We start from the raw sequence: 18,583 nt of genomic DNA on the forward strand, positions 1-18,583 counted from the left end.
TTGTTATGTTTTTCCTCTTAAATTATGAGTATCAGCTGAGTAGTTTGTGTGTGTGTTTTTAATAAACAGCAGAACACAAAAAAGAAATCCTCATCTTTTAATCTACCACATCACCTCCCTGGCTCCTTGTGGTCCGTTTCACCTTTCCCAAGAGCCTCCAACAAGGAGCAAATTGACTTTGATAATCTCACCTCTTCATCTTCCCTATTTATCTTTGTCGTGAAGGGGGTTTTTAATTGGAGTCACAGATGGCCAAATATTAGTTACAAAAAGGAAAATTCAGCATTTGCAAATTGGATATTGCCTCTGAGAGTATCAGATCATCCAGACTTTTGGGATAAAATTTGAAGTGAAGTGAAGTCGCTCAGTCGTGTCTGACTCTTTGTGACCCCATGGACTGTAGCCCACCAGGCTCCTCTGTTCATGAGATTCTCCAGGCAAGAATACTGGAGTGGGTTGCCATTTCCTTCTCCAGGGGATCTTCCCGACTCAGGGATTGAACCCAGGTCTCCCGCATTGCAGGCAGATGTTTTAACCTCTGAGCTAAATCTCCTCAAAACCCCCAAGTCAAAATGGTCAGGATGAAGACCAGTTAATAGTCATGTCACATCTTGTTCATTGTGGTATGGAAAAGAAAATGTTAGTCACTCAGTTGCTCCATTGTGCTTGACTTTTTGTGACCCCATGGATTGTAGCCCACCAAGTTCCTCTTTCCATGGAATTCTCCAGGCAAGAATACTGGAATGTGTAGCTATTCCCTTCTCCAGAGGATCTTCCTGACCCAGTGATCAAACCCAGGTCTTCTGCACTACAGGTGGATTCTCTACCACCTGAGCCACCAAGGAACCTTCATTGTGGTATATGTTAGGAAAAATCTGAAGCATTACCCAGCATGGTGTTCCTACCCAGCCATATTGCCTAATGTCTTTTTGATGGCCCTTTTGCCAGGAGCCTGAGGATCAAAGTTACTATGGGAAATTTTTGTCCCTCCCCCATGTGAGACAAGCCATCCACGTGGGAAACCAGACTTTTAGTGATGGAGCCAAAGTTGAAAAGTACTTGCGAGAAGATACAGTCAAGTCAGTGAAACCATGGTTAACTGAAATCATGAATAATTATAAGGTAAGAGGGCTACTTTAGTTGCTATCTATTTTAGGAACTTTTCAGATTACCCAGAGCAGAAGTGACCTTCTTTTACTCGTAATTCAACTCCTACCATTTTTTATTCTTCTGATATCTTACAAATGTAAATAATAACCATTGCATTGTTTGATTTCTTGGAATTAAAAGTTCTTTTTTTTCCTTCTAATTAAATCACTTTCCCCTACTAGTTCCTAAAAATGAAATTCTCTTTGGCACATGCCACCTCTCATCATTTCTTGAGAAAAGAGGGATAACAGAGCCGAGAAGATGACTTGCCTTGTGTAAGCCAAGTTTCCCCTATTATTTGCTTTATATTATTAATCCCAATGAAGTCAGGGATAAATGAAATCAACTGGTTATTCCAAAAATGCTTTTTGCTTGATAATTGCATTCATTCACATCACTCAGCCACAGTTTCTTCAGTGTCTGCTTCAAGCCAAATGTTGTGCTAGGCTGTCAGGTTGTGATGAATGAGACAAGGTCCCTGTTTTGAGGCATATAGAGTCAAGCACTGTAGTATCTGACTGAGATGTTCTGCCTGATTCGATGCTGAAGGTACCAGAGGTTCAAGCAAAGGAGCTATGACCCCTAGAACTCTCACTGTGAGGGAAGGACTCCACGGGCAGGTGACAGAGGGAAAGTTATATTGTGCATTTCTTTGCCTTTTCCTTCTCTTCTCACCTCCTCCTCTGATCTTCTGGGACTGTTAGCGTTGGTCATAGGCATGGTTTGGGAACACCCCGGCAGGGTAAGTGTGCTAATGACAGAGAAGATCACCACCGGAGGTGATCTACTTTTTCTCTGTTTCCTGGCAGTGGCAAAAGTAATCAGTTCAGTTCAGTCGCTCAGTCGTGTCCGACTCTCTGCGACCCCATGAATTGCAGCACGCCAGGCCTCTCTGTCCATCACCAACTCCCGGAGTCTACCCAAACCCATGTTCATCGAGTCGGTGATGCCATCCAACCATCTCATCCTCTGTCGTCCCCTTCTCCTCCCGCCCCCAATCCTACCCAGCATCAGGGTCTTTTCCAATGAGTCAACCCTTCGCATGAGGTGCCCAAAGTATTGGAGCTTCAGCTTCAACATCAGACCTTCCAATGAACACCCAGGATTGATCTCTTTTAGGATGGATTGATTGGATCTCCTTGCAGTCCAAGGGACTCTCAAGAGTCTTCTCCAACACCACAGTTCAAAAGCATCAATTCTGTGGCGCTCAGCTTTCTTCACCGTCCAACTCTCACATCCATACATGACCACTGGAAAAACCATAGCCTTGACTAGACGGACTTTTGTTGGCAAAGTAATGTCTCTGCTTTTAAACATGCTATCTAGGTTGGCCATAACCTTCCTTCCAAGGAGTAAGCGTCTTTTAATTTCATGGCTGCAGTCACCATCAGCAGTGATTCTGGAGCCCAAAAAAGTAAAGTCTGACACTGTTTCCCCATCTATTTCCCATGGAGTGATGGGACCAGATGCCATGATCTTAGTTTTCTGAACGTTGAGCTTTAAGCCAACTTTTTCACTCTCCTCCTTCACCTTCATCAAGAGGCTCTTTAGTTCTTCTTCACTTTCTGCCATAAGGGTGGTGTCATCCGCATATCTGTTGTAAAAAGTACTGGCAAAAGTAATGGTTGGGATGAAAAAAAAAAAAAAAAACATGGCAGCCAGTAACCAACACATGAATTAGACAAATGGTAATCTGTACTCAAGTATTTTATTTTTATCTATCTAAAAAATTGTCCTGATATACTGCTTTTATTTGAACCAGACTCTTTCCTGCCATTTTATGACATAGTGAAGTGAAAGTGAAAAGTCGCTCAGTCGTGTCCTACTCTTCGTGACCCCATGGACTGTAGCCTATCAGGCTCCTCTGTCCATGGGATTTTCCAGGCAAGAGTACTGGAGTGGGTTGCCATTTCCTTCTCCAGGGATCTTCCCCACCCAGGGATCGAACCCAGGTCTCCCACATTGTAGGCAGATGCTTTTACCATCTGAGCCAGGAATACACATTTCAGCAATGTCTATGTTGGGACTGTTAAGTGTACAACCCTTAGTAATATCCGGGGAGTCCTTGGCCTAATGCAACCTTACTAGATTGTTTTTCAGAATATGCCCAACCTAAAAGACCTGTTTTCTGGTCCTGCCTGTAGTACAAAGAGTTTCAGTCCAGTCCCTGGACATACAACATTTATTCCAAATAATTTAAGGTCAATGGCATGCAGACTCTACAAACCCATTATAAATCTGGAGAACTTGATGATATACTTTCTAGGCAAGAAAGAGTCTAACTAGATGAGGTCAGACTTTCAACCACTCTTATCTTTGGTTCTGGTGGGGAAATGTAGTGAGTGGTCCTTAGTGCCTGCCTGCTTCGAGCCTTCTCGGAGCAACTTCCCAATGCTCTGCTGGTTGTCCTCTCCTCTGAACTCTCTGACCATGTGGCCTCTACTGTTGTGAACACACTTAGCACACTGTACTGCCATTACAGGCTTTCAGTTGTAGCACCAGCCTCAAGCAGACATCAGTAATGCATAAATGAATAAATGGATGAGTGAAAAATCAGTTCTATAAATTAGTGCTATATCAAAAATATATCTATTAAACTTGTTCATGCTGCTGCTACTGCTAAGTCGCTTCAGTCGTGTCCGACTCTGTGCGACCCCATAGACAGCAGCCCACGAGGCTCCGCTGTCCCTGAGATTTTCCAGGCAAGAACACTGCAGTGAGTTGCCATGTCCTTCTCCAGTGCATGAAAGTGAAAAGTGAAAGTGAAGTTGCTCAGTCATGTCCGACTCGTCGCGACCCCATGGACTGCAGCCTACCAGGCTCCTCCGTCCATGGGATTTTCCAGGCAAGAGTATAATCCATCATATATTTATTACCCACAAATGTATTAAACCAAAAAGAAACCCACATCAGTTTCTGTATAGACTACTTAGCATTTATGTCTTCAAGATGAAAACAATGGGCTATAACATTAAGGAATGCACAATGATTTTCTTGAGTCCAGAGTGGAAAAAGAAGTTCCCATGTATATTTTTTGTGCACTTGGAAATTTAACTAGAATGTGATTCCTGTATCAACCAAGTGAGGATAGCATGGGACATATAGTTCACTTGATGATGTAAAAGTCTTTTGATACTGGCTTATCACCATACAATGTCCACTTGATTGATGAAGAATATGCTGATTAAAGATGAGCCTACATTTTGATATTTAAACATATCTGTCTCTGTTTCCCATGGATCCTAAGCCTGCCAGTATGAATCCCAATGAAATCAGAATATTTTCTAAACTTTCAAACTCTCAGTTGCAGAGAAAGAGAATAGATTTGTGGTGCAGATAAACCATATTTCCAGAAAGAAAGAGAACAAAGTATGCAGTCAGTCTGAGTGCAGACCAGAAAGTGGCTGCTGCTAGAACAGACTGCATATTCATGGCTAGAGCTGGCATAGGCCGCAGGATAGTGATTATCTTTGGCTTGTCTGTTCATGGTGGTGAACCTCAGTGCATATGCAGTGGAATCAGAACAACCTAGGCTGGCTTAAAACATTAGTATCCTCAAGGTTATATTTATGTAAGACTGAGTACTAATTTGTCATAGAAAATAGTGCACATGTTTCTATTCATAAGAACATGGAAGTCTTTTTCTAGTACTAGATTCATTTTAGCCAATGTGGAGTATTCTCTGATGGGCTGAGGAAGACCTTCATCAGTTTCTGGAAACTTATAGAACCCTTTGTAGCACATCAGTTTCTGTGTAGACTATGTGAAGACATAACCCTTTTCTTGTGATGACCTACTTGGGATGTGTACTTAAAGTCATTCTCTCTTCAGTAATTTTAGATATTTGTATGGTAAATTTGAAATATCATATTAGCAGTTTCCAAGACAACTAAAATGAAAAATAATATGTTGGACTACTGGAGTTTCTGATGATTAAATCAGATCATGGTTAAATATAAATCTTATTAGGATTAACACAACCTAATCCATCAGTGAATAAAAAAGATCAGGTTGAGTTGATCTCATAAATGCAAGAACATTTTTGCATTGAAAGTTCCATCATGTATCACCTAAAACATTGACAAAATAAAAAAACATTCATCTTAATAGATGCAGAAACTGGATTTGACAAAATCAAAACCCATTTAGGATAAAAGTTAATTTTTTAAAATTTATTCATGTATTTATTTGGATATACCATGTCTTAGTTGCTGCATGTGGGATCTTAGTTCCCTAACCAGGCACTGATGCTGTAGCTGAAATTCCAATACTTTGGCCACCTGATGCGAAGAACTGACTCATTTGAAAAGACCCTGATGCTGCGAAAGATTGAAGGCAGGAGGAGAAGGGGATGACAGAGGATGAGATGGTTGGATGGCATCAGTCATCAATGGACATGAGTTTGAGTAAACTCTGGGAGTTTGTGATGGATGGAGAAGCCTGGCGTGCTGCAGCCCATGGGGTTGCAAAGAGTCGGACACAACTGAGCAACCGAACTGAACTGAACTGAACTGAACCAGGGATGGAACTCGGGACCCCTACATTGGGAGCGTGAAGTCTTAGCCACTGGCCACTAGGAAAGCCCCAGGATAAAAGTTTTTAGCAAACTAGGAATAGTAGTATCTGTATTAGATTCCTATGCTTGCTGTAATGAATTACCACAATCTTGATGGTGTAAACTACAGAAATTTATTTTCTCACAATCTAGAGCTTAGAAATCCGAAGCTAACTCTCACTGGGCTGAAACCAAGGTGTCAGTAGGATGACTCGAATGGGACAATCCATTCTGGCTTCTGGTGGCTATTGGTGTTCCTTGGCTTGTGGACGTATGATTCCAACATCTCCCTCTGTGCTCACCTTGCCTTTTCTTCTGTGATCAAACATCCTATTGCCTTCTTCTTAGAAATATTCATGAGGTTGCATCTAGGGACCTCCTGGATAATCTCCCCATCTCAAGATGCTTAAGTTAATCAAATCTGCAAAATATTTATTTTTTAATTAATTAACACTTTATCAGGTGACATTCACTGGTTCCAGCGGTTAGGACTAGATATGTTTTAGCAGAGCAGTATTTAGCCTACCATACTATGAGACTTTCTTGACCTAATAAAAACCTACATGTGTAAAATAGATAGCTAGTGATAAGTTGCTGTATAACACAGGGAGCTCAGCCTGGTGCTGTGCGACTACCTAGAGTCGTGGGATGGAGGAGTGGAAGGGAGGCTCAAGAGGGAGGGAATATAGGTAAACTTATGACTGATTCACTTGTTGTACAGCAGAAACCAATACAACATTCTTCCAGTTTAAAGAAAAAACCTACTAATAAGCATTATTCTGGTCTATAAAACTTAAATATGCATTCTCTTTAAAATCAGAGTTATAGTGATACAAACAAATAAAAAATGAAAAGGAGGAAAATCCAGTTAATAAATGTATAAGAAATAATGGAATAAAAAATTATTATTTGATAAATAGTACAGTAATAATCATTTCAGGAAAGAATCATCAGTGGATACTAACATCAGTTAGTGAAAGTATGATGAGAATCAGACTATTTACCTGATCTCAAAGTATCCCCTTTCAAAATGTTTATGATGAAGGGGAAAATAGTAACTTTATAGTGGAGAAACCTGGCACATGAATGTATATGTGCTGTTGCTCAATCATGTCCAGCTCTTTGCAACCCCATGGACTGTAGCCCACCAGGCTCCTCAGTCCATGGGATTTTTCAGGCAAGAATTTTGGAGTGGGTTTCCATTTCATACTCCAGGGTATCTTCTTGACCTAGGGATCGAACCCAAGTCTTCCGCATTGGCAGGCAGATTCTTTACTACTGAGCTATCTGGGAATTCCTAGTAATGGGACAAATCTGCATTATGTGTCTCCTGAAGTGTTGTACTGAGGGACACAACAATGCTAATGTGTATTTCCAAAAGTGTATAGCAGGGGACGTCTCTGGTGGTCCAGTGGTTAAGAATCCACCTGTCAATGCAGGAGACACAGGTTCGATTCCTGGTCAGGGAAGATTCCACATGCCGTGGAGCAACTAAGCCTATGTACCACAACTACTGAGGCTGTGTGATAAACCCTGGTGGCTACAACTACTAAGCTCACCTGCCACAACTACTGAAGCCTTTGTGCCTAAAGCATATGCTCCACAACAAGAGAAGCCACCCCGATGAGAAGTCCGAGCACTGCGATTAGAGAGTAGCCTCCTCTCACCTCGACTAGGGAAAGGCTGCTCACAGCAACAAAGACACAGCACAACCGTAAATAGATAAATAAAAATTTTTTAAAAGAATACATAGCATTAATCTGGTCATGAAACAACAGCAGACAAACTCAAATCAGGGGACAAATTTAGCCACAAAATAACTGGCTAGTGCTTGTCAAAAGGTCATGAAAGAAACACACACACACACACACACACACAGACTGAGGGATTGAGGAGCGTTTACAACTATATATATATAACATGTGACTTTTTATTGCATTCAGGACCAGAAAAAGTATATTAAGGAACAACTGAAAATTTTTAAAATAAAATTTGTAGTAAGAAAATAGTATTATATCAATGTAATTTTCTAGTTTTGATGATTGTATGATAGTTATTTAAAATGTTAATATTTTGAAGTCTACATAAAGAATCTGCAGGACTTCTTTATACTGTTTCTTTAACAACTTTATTGAAAATATATTTCACATACTACAGAATTCAAATTTGTAATTTTTTAAACATTCACAAACTTTTGCAGCCACCATCACTGTTTAATTTTAGAACATTTTTGTCACATTCCCCCCAAATTCCTTATGCTTTAGGAGTAATTCTCATTTATACATTGATTGTAAGTAAGTTGTATCCTGATTTTCAAAGTAATAAAATGCAATGGGGAATGGATAGCTAGGTGGATAGATAGATAGATAGATAGATTAGGGTATCTCTAAAGTCTAGGAAATATAGCCCATACCCTACAAAAGCTATTGCCTTTAACTCCCTTGCTCTTTGTAGAAGTCCCCTGGTCCTCCTTAGTACTTTCTGATAAAGAAGTTACACATTTTTCTTATGAAGATTCTTGCTAAAGATTCTGAATATGTTTTCAACCTCCTTTTTTCTGTTTGGCTACAGTTCTTGCCTGTGTAAAAATATATGGGCTTTACTTTCAAAGACTAAGGAGTACATGAGAGAGAGAGGGAGAATGTGATTGTGCGTGAGTGTGTGTGTTATATTTCCTGTATGAAACTATTATTTCAAGAAAACTGGAGCTACAGCTATATACACAGAGGCCATTTGTATCCAAAGCAAAATATTGCCCTTGGATTGAGGTTGCCGTTCTTGTTGTCTGCAAGGCCACTGCAGTTTTAAGAAGGACCATCTCCAAAGGCCAATACCTCCATATGCTTTTGCTTTTAAAGGTTAAATTGCCCTTGGGTAGGGCTGAGTTTGCTGTGTTTAAAAGTTCATCTAGTCAGGAAATTGTAAATATAAAGTTACATTTCCCTGTCACTTATCATTCTGCAGCTCATTAAGTTTCAACTAATTGCATCTTCAGAATTCAGAATCTTAGTGTTTCTCAGCTTTACCACCAGATTGAAATCTTAACACCCAGGTCGTTAGAGTTTTATTTACTTATCCTAGGCTATCAAAAGATCTTCTTTTAGAAATGGGCAATTCCTGGTTAATGGATGTGACTCAGGACTTTGAAAGGTAAATATTTCTAGTAATCTAACTCATTTTAGCAGTCATTCTAATTGCTTGTGGCATTTTCCTTAATAACATTTTCTGATGGCAAAATGTCTATGGTAATATTGCCAGGAAACTAGATTTGATAAATGTCTAGCATACCAATAAAAATTTAACACTTAAATGGGCCTGATTCTTCAGCAGCTAAATTGGACTCTTAGCTTTTGTCAAACTATGATGACCATAATATGATGTAATCACTTTTCTTCCAAACCCTTTGAAGATCTTAAGGAGAATGCCAGTACCATTCTGTGAAAGACTTCTGTGAGGAGGGAATAATTCTTAGTGAAGCATAACAGAGGAGAGGGAAGCTAATCCTGAGACATTTGTTTTATGTAATCATACTATCGATAAGGAGTGATCACTGGGCAGGCAAATAATAAGTGTGCATTTGAAAATCACTTTTACTGCAGAGTTCCTTGCAAATTACTTTCACCTATTTTAGTTATAATTCAAGTCAAGAGTAGCATTAACATTTTTTATTTAATGAGGCATGCTTCTTCTAGGCCTCTTTGATTTTTAAGCATTTCAGTGAATAAAGGGGAAAAGAATACCCATAAATTATTAAACAGACTTTGATTTCATCCCAAATTGCCATGCTAGTGCCAAACACCTTTTCTTGTTGGTCCTTTAAATTAATGTTGGGATGAAATATGCAAATGACAACCAGCATACATTTTTATTTACTCTTACTTATTTCTTTAAGATATTTGATAACATTCTACTGTGTGAATTGGCATATTTTAAACTGATTTGCTTGGTGAGCATGGCATCATTTTGTTGTTGTTGTTCATTCACTCAGTTGTGTCTGACTCTTTGTAACCTCATGGACTGTAGCATGCCAAGTTTCCCTGTCCTTCACCATCTCCTAGAGTTTGCTCAAACTCATGTCCATTGAGTCAGTGATGCCATCCAACCATCTCATCCTCTGTTGCCCCCTTATCCTCCTGCCCTCAATCTTTCCCAGCAATAGGGTATTTACCAATGAGTCAGCTCTTTGCATCAGGTGGCCAGAATATTGGAGCTTTAGCATCAGTCCCTCCAGTGAATATTCCTGGATGATTTCCTTTAGGATTGACTGGTTTGATCTCTCTGCAGTCCAAGGGACTCTCAAGAGTCTTCTCCAGCACCATGATTCAAAGGCATCAGTTCTTCAGTGCTCAGCCTTCTTTATGGTCCAACTTCTTTATGGTCACATCTGTCCATGACTACTGGAAAAACCATAGCTTTGACTATAATGGATCTTTGTCGGCAAGGCGATGTCTCTGCTTTTTAATACACTCATACTTTTGCCAAGGCTTTATTTTGTTGTCATTCAAAGGTACCTCATGCTGAAAACATTAGAAGGTACATTTGTGATTTATGGCAACATAAAAGTAGAATTTAATCTAGAGCCATCTAAATACAGCAGAGTGAGGGTGGTAAGAGAAGAAAGATATTAAATGCTGATACCATTTGTTATGTAGGTTCCAAGGACCTAAAAATCAGCAAGCTAAGAAATGCACATTTAAATCCAGTTGCTATGAAATTCAGTTGTTATGAAACACAAACAATTACATCGGTTGACTGTACTTTGAAAAGATGAATATGGAAAGAGTGAGAGGAGTATTGCTTTCTGGATACAGTGAGGACTCCTTCTTGTGCAATAGATGTCACCATGCTGCAGTAGCTTCTCAGTCTTTATTCCTTGTGTCTTAGTAAAACAGAAGATGCACAGTGATGATGACACATTCTAAACGACTCAACCACTGGACACCAGTGGTCTTCAAAGCAGTGTGTGCCCACCACTATCCCCTGGGGCATGGGAGGGAAAAGTGTACATTAACATTTTTTAAAGGAAATTTAAAAGTAAGCATTATTTATGTTTAATAGATGGATTGGCACTAGGGCACTTATTTATCTCTGTGATAGTCACATTAGATGTGATAGAGCCAGAGTGCAAAGCCAGGATTTGTGTTTGGGTTTTGGTTTTTCTAATCATCGTCATCATCATTTAAGTCCATTTGCCACAAAATCTGACTCCAGCTGCAGTACTCTGACTGCTGTTTCCTCTTCTTCCCTGTAAACGTGAGTAACTTAATTCAGGGGCCGTTGGCCACTGAATTTTGGTCCAGTAGGGAAAGCAGCATTTGCATACTTCCCACCACCTGAGAAAGCTGCAATTGCAACCTCTAGGGCTTTTCCCAGGGGCTTTTCACCACTGAATTTCGCTGGCCTGCGTTTTAGAAGTGATCTAACCATGCCCTCGCCATGGGGCAGCCTATGCCATCTACTTGCTCATTATGAGTGTGAGCAGCTTCTAATGTTGTCACCAGGTAAACAGTGCCTCAGCACAGCATTCCTGTGCGGAATGACGTGACTGAATGAAAGCCAGAAGAACCTTCAACCAAACTTTCAAAAGAATCGCTCTGAGCAGGAGTCCTGGACTGTCTTTGTCTTGGTTTTCCTCACTTTGTGCTCTGTTCACTGTGCATGTCCACATCTGTTTCTTCAGCATCTCAGCAGTCCACACTGACTGATAATGATAATGTCAGGGAACAGGGAGCTGGCAGGGGGACTGATGGCAAGAGGTTTTCCTGCAGCTCCTGTCTATTTCTGCTGGAACTAAAAGTGCTTCCACCTGCTAATGCCAGAGACACAGATTCAATCCCTGGGTCAGGAAGATCCCCTGGAGGAGGAAATGGCAACCCACTCCAGTGTTCTTGCCTGGAAAATTCCATGGACAGAGGAGCCTGGTGGGCTACAGTCCATAGGGTCACACAGAATCGGACACGACGGAGCACAACATAACCAATAACAATAGGTGAGAGGTGATGTCAGAGGTGAGGGGATCAGAAAGGGGATATGAGAACAGACCCTGAAACAAGAAGCTGAGCAAAGGGCCTCTTAGAGTGGGCCCCCAGGACTCTTCAAATGAGACATAAATATTCTGGACATTATTAAAGGTCATTTTAAATGTGATGTTCTGGGTGGTTAAACATTTTTCACAGATCCCTGGGTTGGAGTGATGGCTTGGATTATTTTCAAGTTGGCTTTACTTATTGTTCCATTCTAAAAGCAACTAAATTATTTAGAGTGAAGTTGCAAGTTAATTTCATTTCAAGTTAAGTTGCATGAAATTAAAAGATACTTGCTCCTTGGAAGGCAAGCTATGACAAACCTAGAAAACATGTTAAAAAGCAGAGACATCACTTTGCCAGTGAAAGTCCATATAGTCAAAACTACTGGTTTTTCCAGTAGTCATGTACAGATATGAGAATTGGACCATAAAGAAGGCTGAGCACCAGAGAATTGATGCTTTTGAATTGTGGTGCTGGAGAAGACTGCTGAGAATCCCTTGGACTGCAAGGAGATCAAACCTGTCAATCCTAAAGGAAATCAACCCTGAATATTCATCCAAGGAACTGATGCTGAAGTTAAAACTCCAATACTTTGGCCACCTAAAGCGAAGAACCAACTCACTAGAAAAGACCCTGATGCTGGGCAAGATTGAGGGCAGGAGGAGAAGGGGGTGACAGAGGATGAGATGGTTGGATAGCATCACTGACTCAATGAACATGAATTTGAGCAAACTTCGGGAGATAGTGAAGGACTGGGAAGCCTGATGGGCTGCAGTCCACAGGGTCACAAAGTCCAACACGACTTAGCAACTAAACAACAACACCAAAAGTTGCAAGAAAGCAGAAATAACTTTCTTTGACAGAAAGACATTTTATTTGTGTAATCGCTGGACACTCACTCAAGCTCCCTGCCCCACTTACATTGTTCTTCACTCTTGGCAAAACCAACTGGTAGGAGAATGGCAGGAACACTGAAAGTGTGTTTATTCCAAGTTCGTTTTTTCTCTCTCTTTCTTTCTTTGTCTTCCTTAAACTTGGAAGCCAAATTTGTCTCATTTGAAGAATGACTTGGTTGCAGAAGTGACTACTGTTTCATTCAATGGTTGCATTATTTTTCTGTCAAGTCTTCTCCAGGCGGGCCCTGGGGACTCTGGCTTCCTGAGTATTACGGCACTATACCTCTGCGAAGTCACCAGGAACCAACGGGCCCAGGCGTTGTCCCTGGAAGGATAACAAGTCGGCCTCCAGTGGGGAACATTGCTAAACATTATACTCCATAGCTGAGATTGTTTTTCTTTTGCAGCTGAGCTTTTGAGAAACCCTTGGGAATTGCCCTGGCTTGAGTTAGATATTAGTGAAATTAATTCTTAGCTATTCAGGAGAAAGTTACTGTAGGTGGGTCATGCTAATTGCTCCAGGCAAAAAGAACTCCTGGCTATGTTGGGGTTTGTAATAGAAGAATGATAAGTAAAGCAGCCAGAAGAGGAAGTGTGGAGGGCTGCTTTGTAAGAGTTTCATTGATTTAGCATCTGTAAGGAAAGTTTCTTTTTAAAAATTTTTTTTCTTTTTTTTTATTAGTGAACAGGAGAACATTCAAAACTAAGACAGATAGCGGCCAACTGGGAATGCTGTACAGTTTGGAATAGCTTAGGCTGCTGTTCAATCATTTCCCCAAACAGGAAACCACAAAATGTTAGAGATTAAGGTCACTGGATCATTGGGAAAAGAGCATAACTTTGTCTGCAAAGTATTATGGGTGGATTGTAAATGGGCCAAAATATAAGCATAAATCTTTCGTCTAAAAATGCAACAACAAAAACCCAGCCTTCTCGCAAAAGCTCAGTTTGCTTTCCTATTGTACCAAGAGACTGAAGCCTCCTCCTGTGGCATTTCTGTAATTTTCCTAATAAATAGAGGAGTAATTGGGGAAATAAAGAGAAATGCTTTGTATGGTCTGTCATCAATACGTGTGTTTCGGTTTGGATTTTTAAAAACAGTTAAAGTTTAGATCAGAAAGTGGCCCTTGTGTGATGTATTTTCAATCTTAAGCTTTAATATAGGTGACAGTGAAAATATAACAAAATGCACATTTACATACATTTCTGCCCCAAACCCCTTCTTTCAAGTGTTTGGTTATATGCGTGCTAAGTTGCTTCAGTCTTGTCCGACTCTGTGTGACCCCATGGGCTGTAGCCCACCAGGCTCCTCTGTCCAAGGGATTCTCCAGGCAAAAATCCTGGAGTGGGTTGCCATTGCCTCCTCCAGGTTTGGTTGTATAGGAACCATTAAAAGCACAGGTATCTTTTTTCTCCTTTGAGTGTCATGTGCCCCTCCCGCCAACTTAACTCAAAGTCAAAATCTGAGTTTAGAGGCTGTGAGTTCTTCTTAGATGAGTCAGCAAGTAAACTGGTCTGTAGATATCTATAGTTGACACAGTTGGTTGCTTTATATCTGCCTGGAGAATATTTATCCTTCAGAAGCATTTACTATGTAAAATAAGGATTAATCATCATCTGATTGTGTTCATTGGATTTTTCCTAGAAGGAGGTTTTCTCGCTAAGAGAAGTTAAATTATGAAGAAACTATTGACTTATGTACATGCAGAACCTGAAAAGTTTATGCTTTGGAATGTTAAAATGGGTAGATTTGAGAAAGATTAAAGTGAAACTGACTTTTTTAACCCCTCTTTTTAAGGAAAACTTAGAGAATGAAAGAGTAAACCTGCTTTTCTTCCTCTGACTATTCACTCTTTTGAAAAGTTTTTTAAAATCTAGGGTTATTAGGAGGACAGGGGGCATATCTTTTCATGTCTATTCTCTTGGTGCCCAATCCTTTGGCTCTCCATAAAGATTTGAAAGTGAAGGTGAAAGTCAAGCGCTCAGTTCAGTTCAGTCGCTCAGTCGTGTCCAACTCTTTGCGACCCCATGAACCACAGCACGCCAGGCCTCCCTGTCCATCACCAACTCCCGGAGTTTACCCAAACTCATGTCCATTGGGTCAGTGATGCCATATAACCATCTCATTCTCTGTTGTCCCCTTCTCCTCCTGCCTTCAATCTTTCCTAACATCAGGATCTTTTCAAATGAGTCAGCTCTTCGCATCAGGTGGCCAAAATATTGGAGTTTCAGTTTCATCATCAGTCCTTCCAATGAACATTCAGGACTGATTTCCTTTAGAATGGACTGGTTGGATCTCCTTGCAGTCCAAGGGACTCTCAAGAGTCTTCTCCAACACCACAGTTCAAAAGCATCAATTGTTCGGCGCTCAGCTTTCTGTATAGTCCATCTCTCACATCCTTACATGACTACTGGAAAAACCATAGCCTTGACTAGACGGACCTTTGTTGACAAAGTAATGTCTCTGCTTTTTAATATGCTGTCTAGGTTGGTCATAACTTTCCTTCCAAGGAGTAAGCATCTTTTAATTTCATGGCTGCAATCACCATCTTCAGTGATTTTGGAGCCCAGAAAAATAAAGTCACCCACTGTTTCCACTATTTCCTCATCTATTTGCCATGAAGTGATGGGACCAGATGCCATGATCTTGGTTTTCTGAATGTTGAGCGCTCAGTCATGTCTGATTCTTTGCAACCCCTTGGACTACACAGTCCATGGAATTCTCCAGGTGAGAATACTGGAGTGGGTAGCCGTTCCCTTCTCCAGGGGATCTTCTCAACCCAGGGATTGAACCCAGGTTTCTCACATTGCAGGCGGATTCTTTACCAGTTGAGCCACCAGGCTAAATAGAAATTTCATGGGAGCAGATTAAGCAAATACATGCCATGTGTAAGTGAGCACACACTCCTTTCTCTAACTCAGACAAAAGGCCACTTCCCTTCCATTTCAGATGGAAGTGAAACTTAGCTGCCTATGGATCCAGGAAGGAAATAAAATAAATGAGTAGTGTTGGACTGAGGCATACTGATCTTTCTTTTCTATCCATGACAGAGACATGGATACAGAAGAATATTTTTGTCTCTTCTAAGAACAACAATAGCATAAGCATTGAATAAATGACAGCTGCCCTTGCGCCTCTTTTGGGGGTGGAGGAAGATACTCAGGAAGGTGGAGGACTGTGTCTTAGGGGGACAACTACTGCCCAACTTTTGCCCCTAGTAGCCAGGTGGAAATATGAGCCAGTGTGGTCCGGTCTCCCAGTATTTAAATGCCAGCATCTAATTACGAAAGCAACAACAACCTGTGGACTAGAATATATCTGCAAGCTAAATGTAGGCCCCTGGCAGCCAATTTAAAGCTTTTGCACTCCACTATGGGAATTTATTTTTCAGATTACTTTTGATATAAAGTAACAAAAACATGAATGAAGCCTTGCTTTTCAGGTTACAGGATATTTTTACATCTTGTATCCCATTTGGTCCTGCCAAGAACTAGGATATTCCATTTCCCAGAAGACAAAAACTAAGGCTCAAAATGGATAGATGACATCTCCAGAGTCACTCAGTAGCCCAGGCTTGGGAAGCTGAGCCAGGTCTGGAGCTCGAGGCTCCTTTCTGCAGATGTCATAATAACTTTTATAAGCCCCTGAGGTTTGTTTCATCAGATTGATGATTTCGTGCAGTTATGTTAGAACTCCCACATCCTAAGAGTTATTCTAACTTACTTACATCCTAAATCACAATTATGATTCACAGGCAACTTCTCACTTGGAAATAATGAAGCTATTTGAATAGCTATGTTGAATTATTCTAATGTGATTGATAATAATAATAGCCAGCATTAACTGAACACTTACTATCTGCCTGGGATATGGAGAGCTTTTCCTGTATTATGTTATGTAATTCTCCCAATGACCTTCCCTCACAGATGTTTCTCTTCTATCCATTTTACAAATGAGGAAACTGAGCTCTAGACAGGCTGAGTAACTTAATATCAAGATAATCTTGCTAGTAAGTGGCAGAGCTCAGTTCATACCCAGCCACAGGGCCTGTGCTCTTAATTCTAAACATGTATCCTTCATTCCAATTCCAAAGAGTCACGCTTACATTTAAGTGTGCTCCTTGCATGTGTAATTACAAATAAAGAACAAACTATGTTCTGTGTTCTCTGAGCAGGGGGGTGGTGGTAGTGACTAAGGCAGTGTGGAAGAGGGGTTAGGAGCACACAGTTTGGACTCAGGCAGATCTGAACTTGAATCCATGTCATCAGTTGGCTCACTTCTCTACACCTCTGTCCCTTTGTTCTTAAAATGGATGAATAAGACCTGCCTTTGAGGAGTATTGTGAAATCACGGATGTAAAATGCTTCGCACAGTTCCTGCGGCATGGTAAGAAGAATGAGAGAATTCTACTATTAATATTATCCCAAAATGTCCCATTAAAAGCTATACTCTTAACCATACTTTTCTAGCATTTTAAGTATGAGGAAATTTCTTGGGATCTTGAATCCCATGCTACAAAATTAAGGATTCCTTTTAAAGGGTAATTTATAGACTTATGGCTCTGACTATCAAGAAAAGACTGCTGAGACACCATGCCCAGTGTGTGTAAAATTAGTCTTGAAAGGCATGTTATTTCATGCATTTGAGTTCGTAGAGTTCAGATTTACCCTGGCTGGGTTCCCTCCTACTGTCGGCCTTTGTCAGAAAGAGTGAAATTGGCAACCAAGTGTTTGACACAGAAAGACCATCTGAATACTCTGAAGGTTTGTTTTAGAAGAAGTGTTTTTTTGAGTCAGTCTTCCAAGTCATTATCACATTATCAACCTAGTTGCAAAGGAGGAGGAGTCTATTTACCTCACTCCCCCAATTTGTGTCCTGAGCTGTGCTTAGAACCCTATTCACATTTTCTCATTAATTCTGACTGCAGTAAGATGTAGGTCTTACATCTACATTCCAGAAAAGGGAACCACAACTCATAGAGAGTGAGCCATGTGTCCAGGGACTCCCAGTCACTTCATGCTGTGGCATGTGAGGCATGGGTCCAATGATGTGTGAATTTGGATTTCATGCTTTTAGCAACAGCAGCAACTCTGGTTACTTGAAGCATGAAAGGAACTGATCAGAAGACAGGATATGTCACAGAATTCATGGACAAACCAAAGAACTGGCATGAGGAAAGATAGGGGCCAGATAAAATTCTGGGAATCAAGGTAGCAAAATTAATGGACAGACTCATCAGGGACCCTTGTGTCACTACTCACAATCCAAACTCTAGGGAAAGAGCATTTGAGGGTCCTAGCTTTGGTCACATGCTCATCCCTTGCGTGGAGGAGGAAGGACACTGATTGACAGCCTTCACTAGCTTCCCTTGAGGGAATGGCAGTATAGTTAGCAGGAGACAGGTGAGTGGACCTAAGCAAGCCAAAATGGCAGACAGTTACTATACAGCACTACAGAATCCTTTAATGAGTGCAGTTGACTATACCCTGTAAGTGTTGATACGTCTTATGGGGTATTGGCACTATGCAAGAGCTGTGGGTGGACCAGTGGCTAGGAGGGCTCCATTCACCACAAGCTGAGGCTCTTCCATAGCTGCTTAATCATGGCCACTCCCTACAACAGAAGTGAAGTGTCTGTCGGCAGCTGAGTAATGTCCTTGCACACATCATGGTTCATAGAGCTAAAGTTACAGAGAGATGTTGAACAAACAGACTTGAGATTGTTTCTAAACTGGACATGTGAACTATGTCTCCTTCCCCACAGACTGTTTCCTACAGCTTGAGTAGCACTAGACACGGAGTTGTGGGGAGTCAGTAAATGCTTGTCGGTTTGTAGGAATTTAGTTCCTGTCTAACGGTGTTCTAGAAAGAAATTTGGAAGACTGGGACCTAGGATGCTTTCTGGCACTTTGCTGTGTCAGTTTCCTTTATGGTAAAGTGGAGGTGGGCCTTGTAAT

General features: G+C 40.8%; 1 protein-coding gene across 14 annotated transcripts in view; it reads left to right on the forward strand.

Annotated features, from left to right (window-relative positions):
- The window catches only part of CPVL (carboxypeptidase vitellogenic like), a 106,937-nt gene that overhangs the window by 61,033 nt on the left and 27,321 nt on the right, over positions 1-18,583 (forward strand). For all 14 annotated transcript variants that reach the window (XM_081531323.1, XM_081531313.1, XM_081531316.1 and 11 more), the window contains one exon: positions 949-1,122. In XM_081531323.1, the coding sequence (XP_081387449.1) occupies positions 949-1,122 (174 nt within the window). The remainder of the gene's footprint in view (positions 1-948; positions 1,123-18,583) is intronic.

This window comes from Giraffa tippelskirchi, chromosome 10, assembly GCF_054371585.1.
Source record: "Giraffa tippelskirchi isolate mGirTip1 chromosome 10, T2T-mGirTip1v1.2.pri, whole genome shotgun sequence".
Taxonomy (NCBI): domain Eukaryota; kingdom Metazoa; phylum Chordata; class Mammalia; order Artiodactyla; family Giraffidae; genus Giraffa; species Giraffa tippelskirchi.